The sequence below is a fragment of the Cricetulus griseus genome, chromosome 6 (genome assembly GCF_003668045.3).
Source record: "Cricetulus griseus strain 17A/GY chromosome 6, alternate assembly CriGri-PICRH-1.0, whole genome shotgun sequence".
NCBI lineage: Eukaryota > Metazoa > Chordata > Mammalia > Rodentia > Cricetidae > Cricetulus > Cricetulus griseus.
Window position 1 is genome coordinate 11,390,163 of NC_048599.1, and position 27,612 is coordinate 11,417,774.

At 55.0% G+C, this 27,612-nt stretch overlaps 2 protein-coding genes across 3 annotated transcripts in view; one reads left to right on the forward strand and one right to left on the reverse strand.

Moving 5' to 3' along the window:
- The first annotated feature begins 400 nt into the window (after positions 1-400).
- On the forward strand, positions 401-27,349 carry Ripor3 (RIPOR family member 3). Its single transcript, XM_035446106.1, has 21 exons — positions 401-510; positions 7,704-7,850; positions 9,516-9,594; positions 11,794-11,817; positions 12,049-12,102; positions 13,140-13,289; positions 13,387-13,450; positions 13,744-13,787; positions 13,882-14,007; positions 14,084-14,229; positions 15,270-15,399; positions 16,512-17,063; positions 20,212-20,342; positions 21,048-21,171; positions 21,633-21,768; positions 22,188-22,349; positions 22,988-23,149; positions 23,601-23,803; positions 24,702-24,785; positions 26,114-26,204; positions 26,568-27,349. Exons 1-21 carry the CDS (start codon positions 404-406, stop codon positions 26,660-26,662), a joined length of 2,811 nt encoding a protein of 936 aa, XP_035301997.1. The 5' UTR covers positions 401-403; the 3' UTR covers positions 26,663-27,349.
- Positions 11,191-27,612, reverse strand: part of Ptpn1 (protein tyrosine phosphatase non-receptor type 1) — a 67,767-nt gene continuing 51,345 nt past the window's right edge. For both annotated transcript variants that reach the window (XM_027423340.2, XM_027423342.2), the window contains exon 10: positions 11,191-11,241. In XM_027423340.2, coding sequence (XP_027279141.1) covers positions 11,206-11,241 — 36 coding nt within the window. In that variant the 3' untranslated portion in view covers positions 11,191-11,205. The remainder of the gene's footprint in view (positions 11,242-27,612) is intronic.

Below are 27,612 nucleotides of genomic sequence, written 5' to 3' on the forward strand. Positions count from 1 at the left end.
CCTAGGCGGCCTGACTGTCTGGGGACCCATGTCTGCAGCCCCTACAGTTCTACCAGGGGTTGCAGCCCTGTTCTATCTCTGGGTTACAGCTGGTCCTCGGGTGCCAAACGGCCTTTGCCCACGCTGCTACCGTCTTGTTTGTGCACTTAGTGTGTCCAGCAGAGAGCTTGCATACAGTAGGTGCTTAGTGCTGGCTCTGCATGTGGGGGAGGGGAGAGCAGAGGGCTACTGGACTCAGCGTTAAGATGGACGGAGGCCTGGCTTTGAACCCCACAACTGCCACTTGCCGCAGGCTGCCCCACATCCCCGCTCCTATGTGGTGGAGGCAGAACCCGTGTGTGCCCTTGAAGCTGCTCAAGACTGTGTAGTCATGCTGACTCTCCTCTCCTCTCAGGTGACAGCCATGTCTGTGAGGCTACGCTTCCTGTCTCCTGGGGATGTCGGGGCTGTGGGGACCGTGGGCCGCAGCGCCTCCTTTGCTGGCTTCAGTGCACAAAGCCGGAGGGTCTCGTAAGTGTCATGGGGTTGGAGAGTGGCGGGGGGGTGGGGTGGGCACAGAGCTCAGCCAGTGACCTGGACATCACAGTTTGTGAGGAACTGTCACTGGAGGAACCTGTCATTTCCCACCAGCCTGATGTACTCGCTTCCATAGTCAACCTGCTGAGCTTATCCCCGCTTGGCAAATGAGGAAACAAGCTCAGAGAGGTAGCGCCACTACTCCAGGGTCACACAGCAAAATGTCTTCCCAGTTGGCCTTAGCCTCCTAGAGGTGGGGTATGAAGGAATGTTCTTCCTGTTTAGTAACCTAGATGATGGGGCCACCTGTCCTTCCTGTGACCTCAGGCAAGTGACTTCACCTCTCTGAGCCCAGGTTTCCTCACTTTTGAACATGGGGGGCTGTGGCTTCTGGTATGGTTGTTGTGAAGGGAGTTGACACTGGGCAGGTTGTTGGCGTCAGCCATGAGGACTTGGCCATGCCTGCCCTCCACCCAGTGCTCCCTCCTGTCCCGATGAGTCCCTTCTGCCCCATGAGCTCAGGCCCACCAGCCCAGGTTCCATAGCTGGACACCGAACAAGCCCCCAGGGCACCACCTCCCAGCTGGTAGCCTGGAAGTGCCACAGCCAAAGCCCCAAACAGCACCTGAGCAGACGGGTGGACAGGTCCCCACCAGAGTGGGCACAGAGCCTGGCTGGTTGGTTAGCTGGTCAACAGCCAATTCCCATGATGCCACACACCCATGCTTAAAGACCTCAGCGGCCCCTCAGACCCCGAGGCCACCCATGGCCTCATGACCAGCAGGCCCTGGGTTAGCTCAGCCTGTGCTCCAGCTACTCTGGCTTCTCTCTCTCCCAGGCCTTAGCACATGCTGTGTAACCCAGCTAAATATTCCTCCCTGGCCAGTTCCTGCTGTCACAGCATGTCCTGGGGAGGACCCCAGGCCCAGCCCAGTCAGGTGCCTCACACCCACCCACAGCCCCCCTGTGAGGATGCCTGCAGGTTGCCCTCTGTCCCTGGCCTGCCCCATCTGAACTCTTCCTAGAGGAGTGTACCACCAAGGCTGTGTTGCCTGACTCAGCAGGGCACCTAGAAGCCACCCTTCCTCAGCAGACATCAGTGGGGAGGGACCCTGGCCCTGCCCTGCTTAATTCTCCATCAGGGGAACAAAAGTGAACAAACAACTCAGCCATGGCTAGTGCTGTGCTGGACCGAGGACATGAGGACAGGGTGCAGAGGGGGCGTGTCTCCCGGGGGCCTGAGGGACAGGGGCTTCATTCAGCAGGACCTGATGGTGTGAGGAGCAGCAAGCAGAGAGGGAGGGGACACTGGGGAACACATCCTCAGTGTCAGGGCCAGTGAAGGCTTTACAGAACTTGTGGGTGGGAGAGAGTTTGGCAAAGACCCACGGTGACTGGTCCTAGTCACTGACTATGAACCTTGGAAAGGACAGTGGGTATCACTGTGAGGAAGACACAGTAGGCATTGCATAAATGCTGCTGGGAGAGCACATGAAAACCAGAGGAAACCAATGCTGTTTCTCAGCTTGGCCATCTCCACGCTGCCTCTGCCCGGGGCCCCTTGAATCTGACTCCGGGGTCTGTGTGTAGAGCTGGCCAAGGGACGCACAGCCTGGGTCCATTTTGATGAGTTCACTGAGACACAGAGGGCCCTGTGTGGTTCAGGAGGAGAGGAGAGGCTACTGCCCACCACAAGGCATCGACAAGGTGCTCTTCATGGCCATCTGGTGACAATCACATGTCACACTCCCATCCTCAGAACACCCCATATCCATGGGAAGTGTCCCCTCAAGCCCCATCAGGACCTCTGTCCAAAAGTCCCAAGGGATCCCCACCGCTGCTGCCCTGGAGTGCTGGAAGGTGGGGGTGATTCCATCCTGTTATGATACCTGGGCTCACAATAGCTGCAGTGTCCGGGTGTGAACTAGAGAAGCGAGCTCTGATGCTGTGAGGGCCTGGGTCCCAGGGCTGATTGGACCTGAACTTCTGAGGTCCTAAGTAGCCACCATCCAGTCTCAGACTGGGCTGTTTAAGTCACCTGTTTAAGACGCATAAGGTTGACCATGGCAATAGTGAAGAGGCATAGCTGTTTTTTTTTTTTTTTTTTTTTTTTTTTTTTTTTTTAGAATTTTAAAAAATATGTACCAGTGTTTTGCCTGCAAGTGCGTGTCTATGTGTGTGTGAGGGGGGGGCCACATGCATGCAATACACATGGGGGCCAGAAGAGGGCGCTGAATCCCCTGGAACTGGAGTTACAGAAGCTTAAGAGCCCCTGTGTAACAGTTGTTGGGAATCCAACCCAGGTTTTCTGTAACCAGTGCTCTTAACTGCTGAGTGGTAACTCAGCACCTTCATGGTTGTTGGCTCCTCCTCCTCCTCTCCTCCTCCTCCCTCCCTCCTCCCTCCTCCCTCCTCTCTCTCTCTCTCTCTCTCTCTCTTTTGAGACAGGGTTTCTCTGTGTAGACCTGACTGTCCTAGAACTTCCTCTGTAGACCAGGCTGGTCTCGAACTCACAGAGATCCACCTGTCTCTGCCTCCCAAGTGCTGGGATTTAAGGTGTGCACCAGCACCACAGGGCCTGCATGGTTGTTTTAACTTCCTTTCTCTGTCCATCTCCCTGGTGTCTGACACCGGTTTGACCTGGACTGGGCTGCAGGCCTCACCTCTGTCCCTGATTCTCAGATTTCTCACCAGGCAGAGACATAACTACAGAGGTGAGGGACCACATCAGGGTGAGTTAGGCAAAATGACCCATGACCTGGACAGCCTAGCAGGACTCCACTCACGGTGGGACACACCTCTGCGTTGCACCCTGCCCCACCCCAGCTCTTTGACAAGCTAAGGCTTTCTACCCCACAGATACAGAATTCACTCGGGGGAAGTTATCTGATAGAATTTAGTACTAAGGTGTGAATGGTTGCTATAAGAAAGTCATTTCCCTTTTCCAGGCTCTGTGAGAGGAGAGCTGCATCAGGTGCCCACAGTGACCCAGTAGTTTCCACCAACAGGCACAGCAACAGCTTGGCGGCCAGGCTGTCCTCCCCGGGGCTGTCGGGCAGGTGCCTCTGAAGCCAGGAGTTGGGTGGGGTCATCAAACTTGGTTTTAAACCACTCCTGGTGTCAGGCTCAAAGGCCCATGGAGCGAAGGTGGAACCATTTGTCTGAGGCACACAAGCCGAGTCTCAGCGTGGTAAAGCTGTCACTGTCCTCCACCACAGGTCACTGGGCACAGGACCCTGGCCAGCCTGGTTGATGGGCATGCAGTCAGGAGTCTATGTGGTCAGTCCAGGGGCTGCCCTGCCTGGAGGCTGGGGCAGGTTCCACATGTGACCAGACCCTGCCCAGGCACAGTCATGACAGGCAGAGGCTGCTTGATTGCTTGTGAGCACCGGGCACTAGGCTGCACGTGCCTAGAAGCCTGTCTGGCAGGCCTGGGGCTGTTTAATATTTACTGAGTCCTCCTGGAGCTGGTGACACATCCACCCCCAGAGGCTGTTCCCAGCCCTGTGACACCAGCCAGCCATGCAGCATGTAGCCTCATTTCAGCATCCAGGTTGCGCTGTGCCAGCCCTCAGAGCCATTGTCCTCAGAGGGTCAGAGACAACGCTGGGCTTGGAACCTCAAGAGCCCAAGGGAGAGGGAAGGGGTGGGCTGGCCGAAGGGCACACCTTCGGGGACTGTGGACCTCTGAAGTGAGCTGCAGCTCCACCCAGAGCCACCTGCTGCCTCACTGCTCTCTGGCTGCCTGGACCCTCATCTGTAGAAACCCACTTGTCCCCTTGTCTGCAGTGTGGCCTGTCTGTGCCTGAGATGGCAACTCTGTGGAGGGCCCGGTCCAAGAGGTGGGTGATGTGGCCTTGGGGAGGAGGAAGGGAGGGGGAGGAGGAAGGAGAGGGGTTTCCAAAAGTCACTCGACCACAGTCTGTGAATGTCAGCACCAGAGACAAAGCAAGGGTGGCATAGCCTCTCCTAGCCACTGCTAGGGGAGCTGTCCCCTCCCTGCCTAGTTTGCTTTTCTCTTTTCTCCTCAGCATCAGGCCCTATCAGATAGGCTCGCTCCAAACTTATCTCTTCAACTTTGGCACACATGTGGTACACTGCTTGGAGTTCTTTGTATTTATCAGCCTGTAGAGCCCTCCCGGCAGCCTTGGACCCCATTTCACAGAGAGACAACCGAAACCCAGAGGAATTCCATTACTTACCTAGGGCCACACAGCTTGGTTGTGGGAGAGCCAGATCCTGACCACACCCCTGGCCTATATCTTTCAGGGTGAGCGTTTGTTTATCTTGTTACAGCTCTGTCCTGTCCTAGCCCCTGGAATGGTGGTCACTGTCTAGCAAATGCCTGCTGAGTGACAGCCGTGACACATTGCAGGGCAGTGTTCTTACTTCTGTTCTAGGAAATGGAGGCTGAGTGGGTTAAGTGCCCAGAGCTGTGGGGATGGGGTTTGGACACCGGGGCTGAGTTCAGGCACAGGCCCCGGTGGATTGGTATGTGCTGGGTTGCCAGCTTCAGGGACTCCGGGCGTAGGTTGGTCCCAAAGCAGGGTGACAAGCAGGCTTGAATAAGCTGCATGTCTGTGTTGTGTCTCCCACATGTGGAATGCTCAGCATCTCACCTAGCCAGAACTAGCCTAGTAGCTTTTCTCAGGGCTGAGGAAAGAGCAGAGCCATGGCCCCGTGCCCCACCCCTGCTTGGCTCACTAGTCCACACTCCTCTGCCTCCAGCTGGAGACTGTGACCCTCAGGGAGATCCAGACCACCAGGGGCTGATCAGTGAGCTCCTATTGGATGAACAAGCTCTGAGCTCCTGGTTTCTAAAAGTGCATTTGAGATACTGAGGCAGGAGGACTGCTTGCTGTGAGCCTGAGGCCAGCCTGGGTGACAGAGTGAGACCCTGTCTAAGAAAGAAAGAACAATGAACAAATGCTCAAGGAAGACCCCCTAGAGAGGCCGTGCCTTCACTGCATGGGTGACTCCCAAAAGCCCAGAGCCAGTGAGCCCCAGAGGCAGAAGGCCATATGTATGCACTTCTAAGACATGAACCCAACTGTTTATTTTACAGTTATGCGGATGGGCTCTCATGGGGCTGGGGCTGGCCTTGAACTCATGTTGCTAATGACTCCCTTGGACTCCCTAGCTTCCTGCCTCTACCTCCCCATGCTGGGATTAGAGGCTGTACCCAGACCTGGCTGTACCTTTCCTAAGCCAGGGTAGGCCTCCTAAGTCCCGGTGTTGCACTCTGACTGACCAGTCTGTAGTGAGTGACCACCCTGTACTCCACACCTGGCACCCTGTGCCCTGTGCCCCCACCTCCTGCTGGGTCCTCCTGTTCCTGGAGCAGGGTTTGGAACGTGGCCCTTCCACCCACGTGTCTCTGTCCTCCAGTCCCTATGGCCGTAGCCTTCCCTGCTTCAGTGTGGCACACTGTTAGCTGAGAGCATCTATTACCCAGGCTGCCAGTGCAGGAAAGCCTCAGAAGAGATGCAGTTGTTCCCATCAGCTCATAGCACCTACTATGTCACATGTGATTGGCCCACATGTGACAGTCACAGAACTGGGGTCTCAGCTTCCCTGCTTTACAGATGACAAAACAGAGGCTTGGGTGTGTGCTAGCACCCACGGAAGCTGTTTTGACTAAAGGCAGAAACTTAAATAAGCTGTAACTTCTCAGACATCCACGGCCATGAGTGATGGGTCTTGAATGGGGGGTCTTCCCTGCCAGGCTGCCCAGGACCATGCTTCTCTGCCCTCACGTTGCTCAGCCAATGGCTGCTCCCTGTCTTTAGCATGAAGGAAGGCTCCTGCTTCCTGGAGTGGATGGAGTTGTCCAGATGGGCTAGTGGCTTCCCTCTGAGAACCGCTTTTTTCTTTTAAATTTTATTTACTTATATATTTTTATGTATGGTTGCTCTGCATGGATATCTGCAGGCCAGAAGAGGGCACCAGATCTCATAACGGATGGTCGTGAGCCACCATGTGGTTGCTGGGAATTGAACTCGGGACCTCTGGAAGAGCAGCCAGTGCTCTTAACCACTGAGTATATCTCTCCAGCCCTGAGAACCAACTTTGTGGTGGTTCCAGACATGGTTGTATCAGGTTTCTTCTAAGACTGTAGCCCCGAAGTTGCCACAGTGAAAACCACCAGGAAAAGTCTGAGGAGGGCTGAAAGTGAAGCTCAAGGCTGCGTGCCTAGTCCTCCAGCCTCTGGAGGAGCACGTGCACACGCATGCGTGCAGACAGACACTCTAAGCCACTGTCCTGGCAGATTTTGTCGCTGTCATGACAGATACTGATAAAAAGCAATTTAGGGAAGAGAAGGCTATTCAGCTCACAGCCCCAGGTCACAGGAGGGAAGTCAAGGCAGGAAGCCGCAGCAGCTGGTCACATGACTTTCTAGTCAAGAGCAGAGAGAAAGGAATGTGCACATGTTGACTGCTAAGCCTTCCCCACTCTTCCACAGTCCAGGGCCCAAACCTAGGGAATGGTGCCGCCCACTTTCAGGCTGTCTCTGCCCACATCAGTGAAGGCCACCAAGGCAACATGCCCGCTGACCAACCTGGTCTGGACAAGCCCTCACTGAGGCTCAGCTCCCTGGTGGTCATCCATGACATCACCTTGACAGTTACAACCGATCATCCCTGTTACTTTCTCTAAAATCCACAAGTGAAAAAGCAGACCTGGGGGCTGTCCCTGCGGAGGGGCCACGGAGAGGTGGGAGCTGAGCAGCCAGCTGCATCCTGCCGGAGCCCTGGGGCTGGGATTCAGTTCTCTCAGGGCTGCTTTTCGTAACCCTCCCTGGAAGCTCTTCCTCACTTCCTTCTTTCTCTTCCTCCTCCTCCTCCTTCTCTTCCTCCTCTTCTTCCTTTGATAGTATTTCTCTGTGTAATAGCCTGGCTGTCCCAGAATTCACTTTGTAGACCAGGCTGGCCTCGAACTCACAGAGATCCACCTGCCTCTGCTTCCTAAGCCCTGGGATTAAAGGCGTGCGCCACCACTGCTCAGCAGGAGCTTGTTTCTGATTCTAAGGTTTGTAACTGTCCTCTTCATCTTCAAACCCAAGCCTCCCATTTTCCAGATGGGGAAACTGAGGCTCCAAGAACCTCAGCTCTCTGAAGAGCACACAGTTTGGAGGTCTTGGAAGAGGAACCCAGCGAGCTGTCCTGACTCTCTGTCCCCTCCCACAGAAAGTCCATCAACAGAAACTCTGTGAGGTCACGGCTGCCGGCCAAGCCCTCCAAGGCTTATGGGACACTGCGCAAGGGCTCCCTCTGTCTGGACCCCCGGCCACAGCAGGTGAAGAAGATCTTTGATGCTTTGAAGAGAGGCCTCAGGTGAGTGGGGAGAGACAGACAGACAGACAGACAGCAGTACTCAGAAGCACGTCAGTGGTGTAGGCGGAAAAGTCAGACATGGTCCTAAAGAGACTGCAAGGGGCTACTTAGCCACAGCACAGCCACACGGCAGGAAGTAAGTCTCTTGGGGCTAATGGGAAGGCCAGAGGCCTCCAACTTCAGGGACCCTCGGACAAGAGAAGCAGGGACACAGCATGGCATCAGAGGGGCAAGGGGGCAGTGCTACAGGGCCATGTGAGCTGTGGGCCTTCGCTGTTCGTGTTGAGCGAGCTGGGAGCCACGGAAGGCCCTGTGGTTCTGTGGTGAGGGAGGAGGCACCACACTTTCGGGCCTGGGCCTCAAGCCCCACCCTCTGAGCTGGTGCTGGACTTGTTGCATGTGGTGGTGGGGGCAGTGAGAAGAAGACAGGATAGGTTTGGGTCACACTGGGAAGGATGTGGGGTGTCAGGCGTGGGAAGGAGAGAGAAGAGAGGTGGATCCAGAGACAACAGCAGGAGAGATTTGTCTTTATTCTGAGCAGCGGCAGACGGCACTGTGCTCCAGCCTGTGAGTGCTGAGTGTGGCCTGAAGGGGGCGCTGGTGTCCCAGCTAAGAGAGCCGCACAGGCCAAGTTAGAAGGGAAACCAAGAATCCCCTCTGGGTCCCTCCTCTGTTGGGACAGCTGATGTCACTGTCAGTCAGTAAACTGACCTTGATAAGATAAACAGGGTGGGGGTAGGGGTGAGGGTAGGGGGGTTCCATGCCATGGACGTGGCAGGAACAGTCACAGCTGGAGGGACATACCTTGGCCCCACAAGAGAATGGCCTCTGGAGGCGTTTTCCACACACGGTGGCACCTAAATCCCCAAATGTCAGAGCGGAGGGGCACACCCCCTTCTCCACCCTCTCTAGAGACCACCCTGACCCAGGAGAATGGAGGATAGTCCATGCCATGCAAGGAGCGGTTTTCAAATCTCTCCTTCTAACTTAGATAATGCTCTCAGAGTAGGAGAGGTTAAGGCTCGGAGAAGGTGCTAGAAGGCCCTGCTTGGGCTGTAGGCCCTGCTGAGACAGGTGTGTGCCCTTAGTCTCGAGGCCTTCAGGAGGGAAGGAACCTTGAGAGGGGTTGGCCTGGCTCCCTGCTTCCTGTTACCCAACCAGGACATCCCAAACCCCCGAGCACCCTCCCTTCTTATCTGGAGCAGGGAGGAGGGGCAGAGCCCAGCCAATATGGTCAGACAGACACCTGCCCTGAATGAGCACACTGTAGGAGTGAGCCCAGCCCTGGGTTGTCACTCGAAGGGACTTTCCCTTCCCCAATGCCACTCTCACCCTCAGCTGCAGGCTCACATGGTCTCATTTTGCTCCCTGTCACCCTTCTACGTGTTCTCACAGTCTCCCCCACCCATCCACCGTGCCCTCTCCAGCTCAGGCCTCCCCTAGCCAGTTTCTTGCTGCCTGCAAGGATCTGCGTGTGGCCTGCCATCTTCACAATGTGCCTAGTAATGGTTAGACTGATTTATGGGGTTCTGGGGGACAGAGGGACCTCCCCCTCAAGCAGAGAGCTGGCCAGCCCTTATGCTGGGACGGTAGCTGGCCAGCTGTCCTGCTCCTCCTATCTGCTCAGATCACGCCCTCCCCATTCCCCACCGCTGTCTACCTTAGGGAACACCTGTGTGAGCAGCAGGCTGAGCTGGATTACCTGTGCGGACGCCACACAGACTCTCAGAGGAGCTCCAGGCTGGTGAGTGGCCAGGATGAAGATAGAGCGGCTCATAGCAGCCAAAAGACAGGGGTCTCTATCCCAGGCCCGTAGTATTTGCAGTGAACTTTCCCCTCGGGGTTCTGGGAGGAGCTGTCAGACAGGCAACTGCAGAGGTGTGCGTGTGTGCGTGCGTGCGTGTATGTGTGTGTGTGTATGTGTGTGACGGCCCCATGCCTCAGGGCTTGGCATCAGACATCAGAGCCGGGCAGTTTATGTGACTCAGCAAAGTGGCCATTTCTGTGTGTCACGGACCCTGCTCCTGCCTCAAAGTGAGCCTGCATGTCATGGCGTCCAGGGTGATAGTTTTCTGCCCACCACTGTGTCTGGGCTTCAGTCTCATCCTGTAGAACTGTGTGGAATTTCTTGGGAAGACGAGTCCCCCACATCAGGCTCGAGCCCCTTTCCTCCCCGCTGCACGGACTTCCTGAGAGATTCTCACTTCTCTGGTATCTGTTGTTTCAATAGTTGATAGACAGATTGAAAGACACACCTTAGACTGTCTTCATTTCTACAAAGCAGATTATGTCACCTGCTGCTGCCTGGGGGAAACGTCACCCAGCCCATCTTGGTCACATGCCAGGAGCAAAGCTGGCATGTCTTGTCATAAACCCCGGGCTTTTCGTCACAAGCTGTGTGCCCATGTCTCTCCTCCATATACAGCCTTACAGAGGGTCTTCAGTATGGGGTTGGGAGAACGGGAGGAAACGGTGGATTGTCTATCAAAGTCACCCAGACCCCTCTGGGTCCCAGCTCCCACTGACTCGGAAGACTTGGGTGTCAGCAGGGTGGCAGGCCCCAACCTCCTATGGGCGTCAGCCACATGGAAGACAGGGCCTGGTGAGCTTGGAGCCTCCCTCTGTAGGCGACTCGAGGCAACTCAGTGATGGCCAGAGTAGAGGGAGAGGAAAGGTGCATCTAAGATTCCCCGCATTCCTAGTACCACCTCCCCCCAGGGAGTGCCACTGTTCCCACAGCCTGCCCCTTCCCTGGGGTCTACAAGTCTCTCTTGGGCAGACAATGTATAAAGAGGCCTGTCTCAGCAGTCCCACTGCCTGATGCTAAGTGACACTGGTGTTGAGGAAGGAGAAGGTCCCCACAACGAGGACAGATTGTCTGGGCCCCACAGGGAGGCTTTTATGGTCTCTAAGAAGCCTGAGTCAGAGCACCTCTTCAAAATTGCAGCTCCTTCCTAGCTCTTGGTCTCAATTTTCTAAAAGATGTACTTATTTACTGTGTATGTAGTGTTCTGTCTGCAAGTCAGAAGGGGACACCACATCTTGTGACAGTCAGTTGTGAGCCACCATGTGGTTGAACTCAGGTCCTCTGGAAGAGCAGTCAGTGCTCTTAACCACTAAGCCATCTCTCCAGCCTCACATTATTTTTTTAAATGTTACTTTTATTTATTTATCAGTGTGAGGGAGGGGAGAAAGAGCAGGGATGCACTGTCCCAGTGCCCCTGTGCAGTCAGAGGACAACTGCGGGGCCCAGATGTCGAACTCAGGTCTCCAGGCTTGGCAGCAGGCTCCTTTGCCCATGAGCTGGCCCAGTGTTTCGTTTCTAAGCTGAAGTTTGACTTTTATGATCTTGCAGTCAGTCCCTCATTCTCTCCTTGTCGTGACAAAATTCCTGGCACAAACAACATAAGAGAAGCATTGGTTTTGGCTCAAGACATGACATCAGGAGGGTCAGACAGCCCACTGTGTCCACAGTCAGGAGGCAGAGGGATGGAAGTTGCTGTTTAGCTGGCTGTTTCCTTGCCATGTAGCCCAGGGCCCCAGCCTCTGGGCCGCTGCTATCACTCTCATCTAGGGTGGGTCTCCCCACTTCAACTACCCAGTCTTAGAAACTCCCTCCCGTCCGGAGGTGACTTGTCTTCAAGGCGATTCTAGACACAGGCTGTCAAGCTGACTGTCAGTATTGACCATTACAGTGACTGGTGCCTATTTACGTGGGAAGAAAGGGAGGCTCAGAGAGGTTGAATAACTTGCCTGGGGCACACAGGAAAACAGTGTCAGACCTAGAATTGGCTTGCCCACAACACACACATATGATTCCTTTTCCCTCTGGGTGTCCATGGCCACCAGCAAGGTGGGCTGCAGGCACTGGCGACTGTCCTTGAAGCTGCGGTGTCAGTAACGAGGGCTCTCTGGGATTCTGACGCCCTTCCTCTCTCTGCAGGCTTTCTACTATGACCTGGACAAGGTGAGCCCCTGTCCCTGTGTGGTCTCCAGGGTGGGTAAGACTGTCTGAGGTGGCCTTTCATCCAAGTTGCCCTTGGGCAGAACACTTGGGCTTCCTCTCATGTTACAAGCAGGAAAAAAGGCCCGATGTGAACCTCTATGAGATCGGAGCCCAGTGCCCTGATCCTGGGGAGGGGGTGGGGTGGTGGGAGCCTGGCCGCTTCTAAAGCAGCTTTTCTTTTTCTGGGAGAAGCAAACACGCTTGGTAGAGAGGCACATCCGGAAGGTGGAGTTCCACATCAGTAAGGTGGGTGTCTTGGGCATCACGGGGTGCCTTGGGGGGTGTCAAGGGGATTAACGGGACATCACATAGGTACCACAGGCAGTGATGCGGGTATCTCTGTGGGTCAGGGAGAGCCATGTGGTGTCACTGGACATCGTGCGGGTGAGACAGGGCACTGTGGGGGTGTCATGAGGAGGGAGCGGGTGTCAGGCTGGGTGGTCACTGGTAGCTACAGAGAGGTGGGGTGGACAGTGACTGACAACAGGGGCTTTTAGTCCTGGGGTGGGGCTTGTCACTGGTCACTGGTCAGCACAGAGGGCTTCCTGCTTGGTCTTGGAACACTCTAACTGTCCCTATGTAGACAGGAAAGTAGAGGCTCAACCCACAGGGCTGTGCCCACAGTCCCCTAGCAAGTCCCTTAGGCTTGCCTTCTCCTCCTCCTCCGTCTTCCTTCTTCTTCTGGAGATAGGGACTCACTATGTAGCCCTGGCTGTCCTGGAACTCACAACATAGACCAGGCTGGACTTGAACTCACAGCCTGCCTGCCTCTGTTTCCAAAGTACTGGGATTAAAGCCATGCGCCAACATTCTTACTTTCCTTTAGGCTTTTCTTTTCTTTCTCCCCCAGTTTCTCTGTATAACAGCTCTGCCTGGAACTCACTTTGTAAACTAGGCTGGCATCCAACTCAGAGATGCGCCTGCTTCTGCCTCCCGAGTGCTGGGATTAAAGGTGTGCACCACCACACTCAGCTCCTTTGGGCTTTCTTACGGTCAGTTTGCAAACACTTTCATGAGCTCACCTTCCTCTCCAGACCTACAGGGTGGGTAGCTGTCATAGCTCACTTTCCATTCCACAGCTGGGACTCAGGCTGGTGGGTGACATAGTCACTGGTGTCTACTGTGCGGAGTGTGTGAGTGATTCTAGGTGCTGGGGTGCTAGGTGGTGGCTAAGGGCCATGAGTACCACAGGGCGAGGCTAGGTTAGGGACGGTTCTTGGAAGAACAGATGGTGGGCAGGGGCTGTCCCTTGGTGTGGCCCTCAGCCTGCGTGTCTGCTGCAGGTGGATGAGCTCTACGAAGGCTATTGTATCCAGTGGCGTCTGCGGGATGGTGCATCCAACATGCAGCGTGCCTTCAGCAATGGCACCCAGAGCCGTGCCTCCCGGGAGAGCCTGCAAGAGCTGGGCCGCAGCCTACAGGAGTGCATGGAGGTGGGCCAGCCCCAAGGCCTCTGTCCCAGCCCCTGCTCTGGGCTCCCGGGGAGGGGCTGGGGCTGGCAAGTGACCGATCCACTCATGGACCTTGCAGGACATGTGTCTCATAGAGGGGGCCTTGGAAGTTCATCTGGGCGAGTTCCATGTCAAGATGAAAGGTGAGCACCAAGCCAGGCTGGGCTTGGTATTGCTTCTTCTTAGCTGCCAGGAGAGCCTGCTGAGGGTGGGCAGTGCGGGCCAGAGTAACAGCGTCTGGACACCCAGCCCCGACTGTTCACCCTGAGACAGGAGGTGGGCTCATTGCCCTCTCAGGCATGCTACGACCCCTCCACTCTCTTGACCATAGAAACCTCCAGTCTTTCTCATGTTGCCAGGCACACCCCTGTACCCTGGGGTCCCCATGGTCCCTGGGCAGGGGTGGAGAGGAGACTAGTCCATTTCTGTGTTCCAGGCTTGGTGGGCTATGCACGCCTCTGCCCCGGAGACCAGTATGAGGTACAGCCAGGAAGGTCCTGGGAGGCCCCTGGGCAGGCCGTGAGGGGATCTCCCTGGGGCTGCCTCTGCACCTCTTTCTGTATCTCACTTACAGGTGCTCATGCGCCTGGGCCGTCAGCGATGGCGGCTGAAGGGCCGGATAGAGCCAGACGACAGCCAGACCTGGGATGAAGAGGAGAAGGCCTTTGTACCCACGGTGCATGAGAACCTGGAGATCAAGGTGGGGCAGGGCCCAGGGTGGGACCTGGCGCCTGGGTGCTAGGCTCAGATGCCACCGTCCTGTCCCTCATGTCCAGGTGACTGAGCTTCGAGGCCTGAGCTCAATGGTGGTGGGTGCTGTGACATGCGACATCGCCGACTTCTTCACAGCTCGGCCCCAGCTTGTGGTGGTGGACATCACTGAGTTGGGCACCATCAAGCTGCAGCTGGAACTTCTGTGGAAGTAAGTGGTTGCTGTGCCAGCCCTGCCCTCACCAAGGCCACCCCAGCTCCTGGTGCAGGGGAGCCAAGTGTCCCTGGCTGCTCCCCAGGGGTCTGATGCCCTCCAGACCTGCTCCTGCAGAGCCATCTCTGTCCTTACCAGGCTTGTCTGGCCTTTAGAGTAGCCCTGTCCCCTCCTCCCCACGCCTCCTGTGGCCTTGAATTCCACTCTCCCTTTTGGACACACGGCAGCGCCCGTTGAGCCAGGGCCCTTCCTAGGCATGTTTTCTTCTTAGTTCCTTAGGGGAACTCCCCTCTGCAGGCCTCCGCGTCACCATCTCCTGTTGTTGGCTGTCCCCTGTTCCTTCCAGTACAGGACTGAACTGTCACCTGAAAGTCCTCCTCTAGCTGCAGACCTGTGAGGTCCAGGCTCAGAACAGCCAGTGTTGGATTTGAGGCTTTTTCCTGTACTACCTTCAGGAACCCGTGGTTTCTAGAGTTTTTGTTGTCAGCACCTTGCATTTTCAGGGTGCCCCCGCCCTGTCCCCAGAGCGGTGTCGCAGGATAGGGAAGAGCTGAGAACATAGTCCAACCCAGTCACCTAGGGTCCCCTTACGTGCATGCTGCAACCCTACACCAGTCACTCTTTAAGTCCCTGAGACCTGCTGGTCACAGGTGCCCTTAGAGAGTGGAGTGGGGGGTACTGCAGGCCTCTGAGCTCCAGGACCTCATGGTGGGTTTGGTGCTTGCCTTAGCTGACAGCCATGCTGCCTCCTGGCGTCTACCCTGAGCCTCGCCCACTATGCTATAAATGTAGCATGAATATCGCTTCTAGCTGACTTGAAGGCTTTGGGATGAGAGAAAGGTGGGGTGAATTCAGTTCTGGCCCTGCTTATTGGAAGGGACATTTGTCCAAGCAAATTCCCTGTCTCAGAGCCATCATTTCATTCCACGTAAATAGCCTAGCCACTCACCGGCCAATAGGGGTTGTGAGATGATAGCAGAGCTCTTACAGACAAAGGTTACTTTCTGAGTCCCTATGGTCTCTGCTCTCCTCTGTAGCCCCTTGGACTCTGAGTGCAGGCTGGTGTCACCCAGCCCCACTGGCAGGTTCTCCATGGGGAGCAGGAAGGGCTCCCTGTACACCTGGACACCACCCAGCACCCCCAGCTTCCGGGACAAATACTATCTGGTAAGCCAGTCTGTTCCCAGTAGGGGCAGATGCTCTGGGACTGGGCAGTGACGGATGAGGCCTGCTTGGGGCTCAGTCTTTGGGGCTGGAGGGCTGGAGGGCGCAATCTTTTGCTGCTTGAGGCCATGGGAATTGGGTTGGGTCTAGACCTGCTCTGTGTGTGTGTGTGTGTGTGTGTGTGTGTGTGTGTGTGTGTGTGTGTATGTGTGTGTGTGTGTATGTGTGTGTGTGTGTGTGTGTATGTGTGTGTGTATGTATGTGTGTGTGTGTGTGTGTGTGTGTGTGTGTGTGTGTGTGTGTGTGTGTGTGTGTGTGTGTGTGTGTGTGTGTGATCCTTTGCCCAGACATGGCCTTGGCCTCACCTTGCTGGGGAGACTTATTTAGAGCTTCCAGGAGTGTGATCTGGAGCTTCGTACAAGAAAGCAATCTTCTCCCCATGACCTCCAGGGCCAAGGATCCCTCGGAGGCAGGGCCACCGCCCTTTCCTTTCTGGGGGGTACTGAGAGATGTACACACAGGCACCCTCAGCATTTCTCTTGGTGTTGTCCTTGAGATGGTCCCTCACTTACAGGGACCATTCTTAACCACCACTACCACCACCCCCGCCCCTTGCGCCCATACACACTGCTCCACACGTAACTGTGTGTTTACTCCACATTCAGTGTTGAGCTGTGCCTGTCAATTCTCAGCGAGAACATCTCTCCCAAGCTTGCACCCATCCAGAGTCCTAGGCCCCGGGGCTTGTCCCCTTTTAGGTGTGGACATCAGCACAGGCGGGGAGACACAGGACATCTCTCCAACACAGAACCTGGACACAGAGACCAGAGCATGGGAAGGGGACCACTGGGGCACTTGGGGTGTCCAGGGATGTGCTCCCAGAGAAGTGTTATCTGAGTTGGGACCCTCGGTGTTTAGGGCATGTTACAGTGTAGTTCAAGGCAGAGAGCATGGCTAAGACGAAACAATGACGTCGAGGTTTCGGGGAGAGTTTGAGGACCACGGGCATCAGCGGCTCCTGATGACAGATTGCCATCACCCTGAGCACCTGGCACACAGGGGTCTCAGCTCAGTCCCCGGGTGGCTGCTGAGGTTGCTCCTGCATCCCCTCCCAGTCTGTCCTCCAGCAGCCAGCGCAGCAGGCCTTGCTGCTAGGTGGGCCCAGGGCCACCTCCATCCTCGGCTACCTGTCTGACAGTGAGCTCCAGGGTCCCTGCCTGCGAAGCCGGAGCCAAGAGCTACTGGAGATGGACTCCTTCAGCTCTGAGGACCCCAGAGACACCGAGACCAGCACTTCGGCATCCACCTCAGATGTGGGGTTCCTGCCCATGCCTGTGGGACCCACGGCTTCCATAGACAAGGGGACCAGGGAGGAGCCCCCACCCCTGGGCCTGCTGCCAGGCCTGGCTCACCCGGCTGGGGGTGTGCTTGTAGAACAGCCTGGCTGGAGGGACTTGGGAGGAGAGAGGCTGGCCCTGCTGCAAGATGCCCCCATCCACAGTCCCATGGTGCCACGGAGCCAGAAGGGCCAGGAGGAGGAAGATGTGGGGGACGGAGTGGAGAGGCCTGTGCAGGAGGTCCTGGATCTGCTGCGATCTGCCAACCCCACACAGCCCCAGCTCCGGGAACTGGAGTACCAAGTCCTCGGCCTCAGGGACCGGCTGAAGGTATGCCCACCCTGTGCTGGACAGCAGTACCACTTTGCAGCCAGCCTGAGGCCTGGGAGCAGGTGCAGGGCCCAGCCAGTCCATGTGAGCGTCCCAGCCTCACCCCTATGTGACCTGGGTGGGCAGAGCCTTTCTTGTCCTCAGTCTCCTCACTTTTCAAGGTCCAGGAGGAAACTACCAAGGGGAGGCCGGAGCGCACAGTGAGTAATTCGGTCCTCGTCCAGCCAGAACCTGGCTTCACTGAGAATCTTCTGATATGGGTGGGTGCTCAGGGCTGTAATTTAGGCTTAAGAACTTTGGGCCGGACAGAGCTGAACTCACGGAAGGCCCTGCAGCTACCTGACACCCTCATCTGTACGGCCACCCAGAACCTTCATCCACCACCCAGCCAGAGGACGTTCTCCGGCCACCTGCAGGAGCTCTCAGAGCTGCTGGCCTGGACGGATGGCTTTGTTTCCATTTTTAAATACACAAAATGAAATGCAGACCTCACACACTAACTTCTATAGGTGTTGAAGAGCCCACTCTTGGGTATGACACATTTTTGCTCAGAACTATCCAACACAGACCTCTCTTCCAAAATTCTCTCTTATTATTATGTTGTTTTGTTTTGTTCATTCTCAAGCTGGATCTCACAACATCAGCACAGCTGAAACGCCACTTCCCATGGTCTACATAGCTCTTAAAACAATCTACCTTGCCCGTCTACCACCTTAAAAAGGCCCTGCCCGCTGTTCCAGGAATGAGAATTTGAGGAAGAATGCCACCTTTATCTGTACTGTCCCAGTGTTTATGTGTGAAACAGTCTGTTGCAGTCACACAGCTTCTGACACACTCCTGTATTTTGGAAAATCACAGGCACTCTGTATGACCCTGAATTAGCACAGCCATTCAAAAAACACCAATGAGACACTTCTCTTTTCTGGAAAACAGCCAAGGACAATAAAAACAGTGACAGGTCCCACCTTCAGCTTGGATTCGAAAGGCAGGTCACCACAGAGCACTCCTAGACTGCACTTCTAGAGAAATGGTCTTGTCTTGCTAAGAGGCCCAGGCTGGCCTTGAACTCCAGATCCCCCTGCTTCAGCCTCCAGAGGCTGGAAGGACAGGTGCGTGCCACCACGCCTGGCTAACTTACACACATTTATTACTATTTATTTATGTAGTATTTGCGTGTACATACATACATGTCAGGTGCTCTTTTTTTATTTTTTGGTTTTTTGAGACAGGGTTTCTCTGTGGCTTTGGAGGCTGTCCTGGAACTAGCTCTTGTAGACCAGGCTGGTCTCGAACTCACAGAGATCCGCCTGCCTCTGCCTCCCGAGTGCTGGGATTAAAGGCATGAGCCACCACCTCTCTTGAGGCCAGGTGAGGGCATCAGATCCCCTGGTGCTGGGTTTACAGATGGTTGTAAGACAACATGTATGTACTGGGAATTGAACCCAGGTCCTCTGCAAGAACAGCCAGTGCTTTTAACCACTGCAATGTCTCTCCAGCCTCACACACATATATAGATGCATGTGTATATAGACACACACACACACACACACACACACACACACACACACACACACTTGATCCTCTCCCTCATTCTCCTGAAACTCATTTGCTTTTGAAGACTCTTTTGTGTGCAGCCCCGGGAAGGATGCACAAGCTCTGGGGCTGTCATTTTCTGAGAGAAAAAAATCCAAGTCGCCCAGTGTGCGCAGTTGGGGCTGAGGGCAAGTGTATGGCTGCACTGCAACTGCCATCCTTTCCCCAGTCCCCGTCACACGCTCGGCCACCTGTGCCATTTGTCAGGACTTTTGCTGTGTGGATGGCCCCATGTGTAGGGCTGTTTGTGGGCTCACAGTCCCAAGCACAAGCCCTGGCCTGTCTGGTGTTAAAAATCCAAGAGAGCGTTAGATGGGTTTCCTTCAGGTGGGAGGTGCAGAGCGCCGGCAGGAGCCCAAGGGTAATGCCACAGCACCACCTATTAAACAAGCTGTCGTTAGGGCTGGGAGACCACTCACTCGGTAGTGTACTTGCTGTGCAAACATGAGGCCCTGAATTCACCCCCCAGACCCACATAAAGAAAAGGCAGGCTTGGTGGCAAGCACTTGAGCACTGGGGAAGTGGAGGCAGGAAGCTTCCTGGGACTCAATGGGCAGTGTAGCCCAATTGGCAAACTCCAGGCCCCAGTAGGAGGGACCACAAAAACAAACCAATAAAAAAAACAAATAAACAATAAAACAAGGTGGACAGTTCTTGAGGCATGACACCCAAGGTTGTCCTTACATGGCACACACAAGCACACAACACACACACAATGGGAAAAAAACAGTTTTTAAATAAAAGTGCACATGTGGGCCTTACACTTACTGGCTGGGAGTTTTCAGTGTGGCCTAAGGGCCATGGCTGAGTGTTTGCTAATTTGCTGACATAACTACCTCAATTCATAAGAACCTACCTTGTCATGTGCTTGCAGAGTTTTGCTTTAATGGAAGTAAAGTTTTCATGGTCAGGCCTATTATTTTGTTGTGGCTCGTGGATTTTTTTTTTTGGGGGGGGGGCTCAGCTTCGAGCACCCATCTCAGGTTTGCAGTCTTGCCGGGCTAGAGGCTCGGGGTGTGCTCGGTGTGGACTGAGGCTTGGTGTACTGGATTGCAGAGGGACCCGGGCCTGCAGGCAGCCCTGGTTTGGAGACAGAGGTCTCTGGATGACTTGGCCAGTGGCAGGGAGTGGTTCCCACATGCCTCCCCATTCACAGCCCACCCACCACTTCTGAATCTCCTTAGGATGACTGTCAGCAGGAGTACAGAGCAGGTTTCTAGATTTGCTGAGTAATGAGCCCCTGAGCCATTGGGCAGTAGCGCGGGGCCGGCGACAGCTGGGATGGAGTGGCGCCCCCTTGTGGAGGAGCCCTGCACTACACGTTCCACACCTGGGCAGAGCTCTCTCCCTGCGGTTTGTCCCATGGTTGTAGGGGACAAATAGGTGAGGACTTTCACGCCTGTCTCTCTGGTGACCTTCCTTTGTCTCAGGCCATGTTGGGGGACACTGGAAGTGCCATATTGCAGGCTCAGTCGGCTGAGCTGGCCTTGCTGGGGCTGTCACATCCTGGATGACTGTGGGAGGGCAAGGCCCTCATCCTGGTGCTTGTCCACAGCCCCGAGGGGTGCCACCGGAACCCATGTCGGTGCAGAGCCTGATGGACTGTATCCTTGAGAGCTTTGCCTTTCTTAACGCCGACCTTGCCAGCGATGAGCTGTCCCTGTTTGGGGGCTCTCAGGCTCCTGAGTGAGTGCACACCAAGTGGGGACATCTCTGGGCTGCTGTAGCTCCATGCTAGTCTCTCGAGTCCTTGGCCCCATCACCTGGAGCTAGTTTTACTGTGCGTGGTGCCTCCTCTCCACACCACTGTCCTCACATAGCAAGGCTTAGGCCCACTGTGAGGATCTCAGGCAATAACGGAGCACACAGCAAAACCCTGACCTTGAGACCTCAGTGGCTGCTATGTTGACCAGTCTCCCTAGTAACTGCCTTGCCCAGAGCTCTCTCTGGAGCCCCATCTGTCTTCCTTACCCCCTACCCTGATGGCCCAGGGCCACTTCTATTCCCAGACCCCAGCATTACAGAAGGGACAGTCTCCATGTCTTCCTCTCATCCAGTGGTCCCACAGGGAGATTCCAAAGTCTGCTACCTTCCCGAGTGTGACCAGCCAGTTGGCCCTCGGTGGGGTTTAGCTCTGCCCTGTCAGCCATGATATCCCCACCCTGAGTCTGGGCTTCCTGCCCATTTCACAGAAGAGCAAAATGAGGCTCTGGAAACCCCTGCCTTCCAAGTCTGTTTGACTTACAGCCAACTTTCTCCCCCTTCCCTCCACTGAGCCCTGCACCTGGGGCCCAACTCTCTCATCTGGAGCTCCCAGGTGGGGTGGGGGTGGGGCCAGGGAAGGGATCCCCTTGCTAACCCAATGGTCACTCAGTTCTTTTGTCTCCTCAGGAGGGACAGCCCCCCGCCCCCTCGGCCATCACTGAAGGTGTCACCCAGCGAGCTCACAGCTGGTGCCCCTGAGCTGGACATGTTGCTCACTGTCCACCTTCAAATCTGCAAGGCCTTGCTTCAGGTGTCTGGGTGGGGGTTGGCCTGGGTGGGGATTGGGTCAAAGGTGGCAAAAAGTTCAGCATCAGGTACAAGGAAGCCACCCTGAGATCCAATGCCATGGGAGCTCTGTGACAGGCGGGGAGGAGCCGTGTGGGTCTCAGGGAGCCTAGCTTTGAACCAAGTGGGCGTTCTGGTGTACATGCCACACCAGTCCAAACGGGCTCAATCACAGGAAGTATCCAAGGTGGGCTTCAGGCTACACTACTCCCAGGGGTCCAAATGCTCTGAGATGGGCCTGGCACTCTTCCCACAGCTTTGTGATGCTTGGCTGGACTTGGGTGGGCTGACCCTGGGGACTCAGCTTAATGGAGAGGAGGATGCTTAGGTCACGGTCTAGAAGCCACCTCTAGGATAGGGTAGCTTGAGCAGCTGGGAGCCGACATGTGCAAGCCAGGCTAACCTGAGCATCCCGGCTGATTCTAGAAACTGGCCTCCCCTAATCTGTCGAGGATGGTCCAGGACTGCCTCCTGGAGGAAGCAGAGCAACAAAGGCAGGTTCTGGAAGTGCTTTCCGACCTTGACTTTGAGCAGGTCAGCAAGGCCAGGTCGGTTGAAGAGAGTAAGTAGCAACCAGTCACAAGCCCAAGGTCCTGCCTCTCTCTGTCCACTGATGGGTGGATTGCATGGGCTGGCACACCCGTGTCTCTGTACACTGGGGAGGCTGCTGCCTGGGTCACTGAAGCCACTGCCACCCACATCCTGGTGTCTTCCTCCAAGGAGCAAAGGCTTTCACCTGAGTTCTTTGCCCACCCCTGTGGACCTCTCTGGAGTCCAGCTTCCTAGTCCATCAGGTGGCTGTAAGAGAGGCTGACTTTAGGAGTGGGGACAAGGAAGGCGTTTCCTGTGGGGTGACACAGGCCTGACAGGAGGCCCCTGTACTGGGTCTCCTGCCCTCACTTCCGACCTTGGGTCCTGGTGAAGGGTTTCTGGTGCCTGTGCTGCTCCTGCCTGGGCTGCTGAGCAGTTGTTTCCTCTCAGTCATCCCTCAGGCTCCTCACAGGAACGGTGGCCTGGCACTGTGGCGAGGTTGCACACAGCCTGGTGCAGTCCTGGCTTGCTCTGCCTCCACACTCCTCAGCCAGCTCAAGAGGACATTCCTACATCGAGTCCGAGGGAAGTACCCAGGCCAGCTGGAAATAGGTAGCGTCCTTCGTGCTTGCCCTGTTCCACAGCAATGGCAGTGCTGCAGCTGGGGTCTTCACCCTTCGGGCCCTCTGTATCTCTGTGCATGTCTTCACTGCCCTGCCCTGCCCCCCCCCCGGGAAAGCAGGCTGTGAATCCCTGTGCCTCCCACCAAGCCTTGGAAGGTTATTAGAGGCGGGAGAACAGGCAAAGGGCCATCCAGCTGTCCTGAAATCAGGCTGAACCCTTCCTGAGGGCAGCTGTAGCATTTTCCTGTGGAGCACGTGAAGGGTGGAGCTCCTGAGGGTGGCATCTTAAGTCTGACAGTTCTTCTCATTCTCAGGGCTGCTTGTTGTTGTTTCCAGGGCTCTGGCTCCGGGACTCAGAGGCCACTGTAGTGGTCACTGGCTAGCTGGTACACTTCTCTGTCAGTTAAAGAATTAAAAGCCAGGAAAACAGCCCAGAGCTGAGTGACAGTGGACTTCATAGGCAAGAGCTACCAACTCCTGGGGTAGAGAAGGCTCTACAGCACAATGTGCTGACTCTAGAGGGCCTCCCTGGGATCCTTCCCCAAAGTCCCTTTTAGCTGATAGGAACCTGTTTCTTCAGAGTCCAGATGAGGCCTCAGCTCCGCTTATGGCCCTTTCCTCTGCCAGTGTGTCGCAGGCTCCTGGAGCAGGTGCTCAATTGTGGTGGGCTATTGGCCACAGCAGGGCTCCAGGAAGAGCAGATGGTCACCTGGTTCCAGTTCCACAGCTATCTGCAGCGGCAGAGTGTCTCTGACCTGGAGAAACACCTCAACCTGCTCTGCAAGGAAGGTAGAGTCTAGCCATGACAATGGCATGGAAGGCGAGTTACAGCACACCCTGGGGGCTTTGTCCCTTCTGGCTTAGGCTACTATTCAGATGGAATGCAAATTTCTCTCCACCCATAAGAGCTGTGAGAGGGAGGTGAACAGCCCTCAGCAGCCCCAGGGAGAGGAGATGGGACCTAAAACTGCACTTCTGTTTTCTTTTTGAGTCAGGGTCTTACTCTGTAGCCTAGACTGACTTCAAATTCTCCATCCTCCTGCCTCAGTCTCCCAAGTGTTGGAATTACAGGTGTTTACCACTTTGCCCAGGCTGGCCAGTGGTTCTGTTCATTTTCAGGGTGTGTCCGATCCATTTCTAAAGTGTCTGTCGGGGCATGGTGATGCCCGCTGCCATGGAGTTACCCCTGTAGCTATGGTAGCTGAGCCCCCACTGATGGCCCTGCCTCTCTCTTTTCCAGTCACTCTCATCGAGGAGCTGCACTGCGCAGGCCCAGCCAAGGCCTTGAGGAAGCTGCATGGGAAACGTCTGGGCCAGCTGCAGCCACTGCCCCAGACTCTTCAAGCTTGGGCATTGCTGCAGCTGGATGGATCCCCGAGGGTGTGCAGGGCTGCCAGAGCACGCCTGGCCAGTGCGGCCAGGAACAGGCGTTTCCGGGAAAAGGTGTGGTGCACGCACGGGCATTCTGGCTGGGTGTGCAAGAGTATGAAGTGGATGATGGGGTCACACACACCAGATTGGAGGTTAAAGTGCTTTAAGAAGCTTGATCGTGGGGCTGCAGTCACAAGGGCAGAGGGTCTCAACCTTCCTAACACTGGGACCCTTTATACGGTTCCTCATGGCGTGGTGACCCCTAACCATAAAATTAACTAATTGCTACTTTCATATCTGTAATTTTGCTACTGTTATGAGTTAGTTGTAATGTAAATATCTAGCATGGGACCCCAGAGGGGCTTGAGACCAACTGGTTGAAGGATATAACCAGCACCACCCTACATCCTGGACTTGGCCTCTCAGTTCTACACATTTATTTATTTATTTATTTACTGTGAGTCCTTAAAAATCTAATATTTATTGATTGACTGGTTGTGAGTTCCATGTGCCACAGCACGAGTCTGGAGGTCAGAGGACAATCTGAGGGAGTCAGTTTTCTCCCTCTACGATATGGGTTCCAAGGTTGAAATTCAGGTGGAGCTGGTGTAATGACTAATGCCTTTAATCCCAGCACCTGGGAGGCAGAGGCAGGTAAATCTCTGAGAGTTCGAGGCCAGCCTGGTCTATAGAGTGTGTTCTAGGACAGCCAGGGCCACACAGAGAAATCCTGTCTTGGAAAACAAAACCTAAAAAGCTTTGCAGAGTTCCCTTACTAAGCCAGCTAGTGAACAATCTTGGGTTAGCCCACCTCTTGACAATACACCTGGCCAAAGATTGACAGGTCTCACCCCAAATTTTGTTTAGAGAAGGGCCGAGTTTGGGTCACTGCAGCATTTGCAGTGTGTTCGGCCCAGCTGGGGACCTGCCTGCCCTGACCTCTCTGTCCAATCCTGGTGTCTTCCCCCAGGCTCTGCTGTACTACACCAACGCCTTAAACGACAGTGATGCCACGCTCCAGCAGGCAGCGTGCATGGCGCTGCAGCAGCTTGGGGTGAGTCCCCATCTTCTCTAGTGGTGAGAGCTGAAGCAGCAGCAGCAGCTTCAAAATGTTTTCCCTGGAACGGGATGGGAGTGGTGGAGGGAACCACTAGCAGCCAGAGGACCCTAGTAACAGTCGAGATTCCCCCACCAAGGGACTCCCTGCCCAGTTCAACATGTTTTAACTATAATAAATTCTAGTGAATGAGAAAAAGACAATACGGAAATGTGAAAGCTGCCTGTCACCCTAACCCTCGGCAGAAGTGACTGGCTATCTCTGGCACATTTCCTTTTTGCTTGCAGGGACACCAGCACCCTGAAGAATTGATTAATATTAAACATGACTTTACAGTGAGCCAAGGGCTATGTGCTTACAAGCATGAGGGAGTGAGTGGAATCCCCAGAACTCCAGAAAAAGTCCCCAAGTGGTGGCACAGGCTTGTGATTCCAGTGCAGGGGAGGTAGAAGCAGGGAATTCCAGGGTTAGCTGGTCACCCAGCCAGCATAGCTCATTTGTGAGCTCCAGGCTTGGAGAGAACCTGTCTCAAAACATGGTGTGGATGGCACCTGTACACTCTAATTTTGTTCATGTGTGTGAAGGTGTTTTGTGTGTGTGTGTGCACATGAGTACTACAGAAAAATGCAGTTTTCATGCATTGGGGGTAAAGGACAGCCAGGTGTGGTGCACATACCCATGACCCAGGGCCAGCCTGGGCTTCAGAGTGAGACCCTCTCATAAAAAAACTTTATACATGCCACCATCAGCATCTTTGTAAATAAGGTTTTATAAAAGGCCACACTGTGTTCCCGCTCATCTTGCTGGGGTAGAGGCCACAGGGTTGCTTCAGGGCCTGTGAGCCATGCCTTGCCCACACTCCCACAGTGGAGGTGAGGGGATAGTGTTAGTTGACCTACACCCATGCTGGGAATCCACCTTGTCTAACCCTGTTGCTCATTTGTGCATGGGAGTTGGCTCAACATAGAGGAAACCCACCAGGAGGTCCTCGGAGGAGCACCTGCTGAGGTTCAGGTGCTGGAAAAAGGGGTCAGAGGTCCTGTGGGAGAGCTGTTTGTGGATGTGTGGCAATCAGGCCCTGGTTCTCCAGGGAGGAGGGCAGTCAGGGCTCAGCAAGTCCCAGAAGGCGGCAGGGTTTGTGAGATAGTGTCGGCAGGTAAGCTGATGGTCAGGTCTGCACTGGGGTGTGGGAGACTTCCAAAGGTGTCACTGAAGGACCAGAGACAAAGGAACAAGGCCGGAGGCCTCTAGACCATGCCAGGGTTGGGATGACACAGTTAGGTCTCTCTGCGGCTTGACAAGCCCCTTTCCTCCTGACCTCACAGGGTGTGGAAAGTGTGGAACACATCGCCAGCCTGTGTCGGTCTGACCTGGAGGCCGTGCGAGTGTCGGCGAGGGAGGCAACACTGTCGTTTGGTAACATGAAGCCAAAGGGACGGTGTAGCACAGTGGGGGCCCAGGGTTCTAGTGAAGACCGGTGAGGAGAGACCGCCTCAGCTGTCAAAGCCAGGCTGCGAGGGCCCCTGCACAGTACAGGGTCCCTTCACAGCAGGTTCACAGACAGGGTGTAACCTTTTATTTTTATACTGTTTATGACCCTTGGCAAATGAAGGCAGTGGCAAAGCCAGGCTAGTGCCCAATGGACCTCTGACATAGAAGGCTGTTTTAGCTTCAGTCAACAGCAGGGGCAGGGGGCTCCCCAACCACTACTGCCCTGCCCCTCTAGAGATAAAAGAGCGGGCACAAAGCAGAATAGTGACAGACACCTTTGTGTTCCAGGTGAGAAAGGCCGCCTAGCTTTCGAGAAGATGGACAAACTCCAGTCAGAACAAGAAATCTACCAGGAAGCAGATGTTGAAATCACAATTTTCTAAGAAGCTGTGGCCAGTGAGCTCCAATCCAGCACCTTTCTTCCTCGATGCTGCCCAGCGTCCATAGTGCCCAAGTCTTGGATTGAGCACTTAGGCGCTCCCTCACAAGTGTGAGCTGGTCAGGATGGCTGCCTGAGGTTTGACTCAGTACCCAGCCCAAGGGCACAGTGGTGTATTCACAGAGCAGGAAGAAGTGTTGTGTGGGACCTCCAAGGCTGTAGCCTCCCCCAAATGCTGTTCTTGCCTGTCTTGCCTTCCTGGGGTGCAGTGTCAGGGTCAGCTAGCGCTGGCTGAGATGAGGGTCTAAGACAAGGTGAGCTCTGAGACAGACATGCTTGGAATGTGCACTCCCTGCACACCCTGGACTGGGGCAGAACTGGTCTGATAAACACGGGTTGAGACAGTCTCACTTCCGGCACATGACAACCTGCGGCCCATTAGATGAATTGCTTCAGAAGCCAGAGCTGAGGTGAGGTTTTCACTGAGGTAGCTATGGAGTCACACGATGGGTTTCCTACTTGAGTGGAAAACGTGAGTCTGAGATGTCCATGAGGAGTGGCGTGGCTCTCAGGGCTGACTTAGACACCCCCATTTGGAGTCATGTGGACCACGTGTGCTGACTTATCTTGGTATTTATTTGCCTCATTCACGTCCATTTTCTGAAATCTCAATTAAAAACTCTGTAGTCTATGTTCCCTTACTGCCCAAGTACATAAGGTTGTGTTCACATAGCCACACGGGAGAGGGTGACCAGGGCCCATCGGGGATCCTGCCCACACTCTTGATTCCCATCATGGCGGGCTGCCCTCCTCTGGGGACACTTTGAGGACACCCCAGGCCTTTGCCAAGCCTTAACCCCATTGGATTTGTCCCAGTTACATACCACGCTTGTGTTCTCTGTGAAAGTTCAGACACAATTTTTCACAGCTGAAGCTTTCAGCTGGACAGTGGGC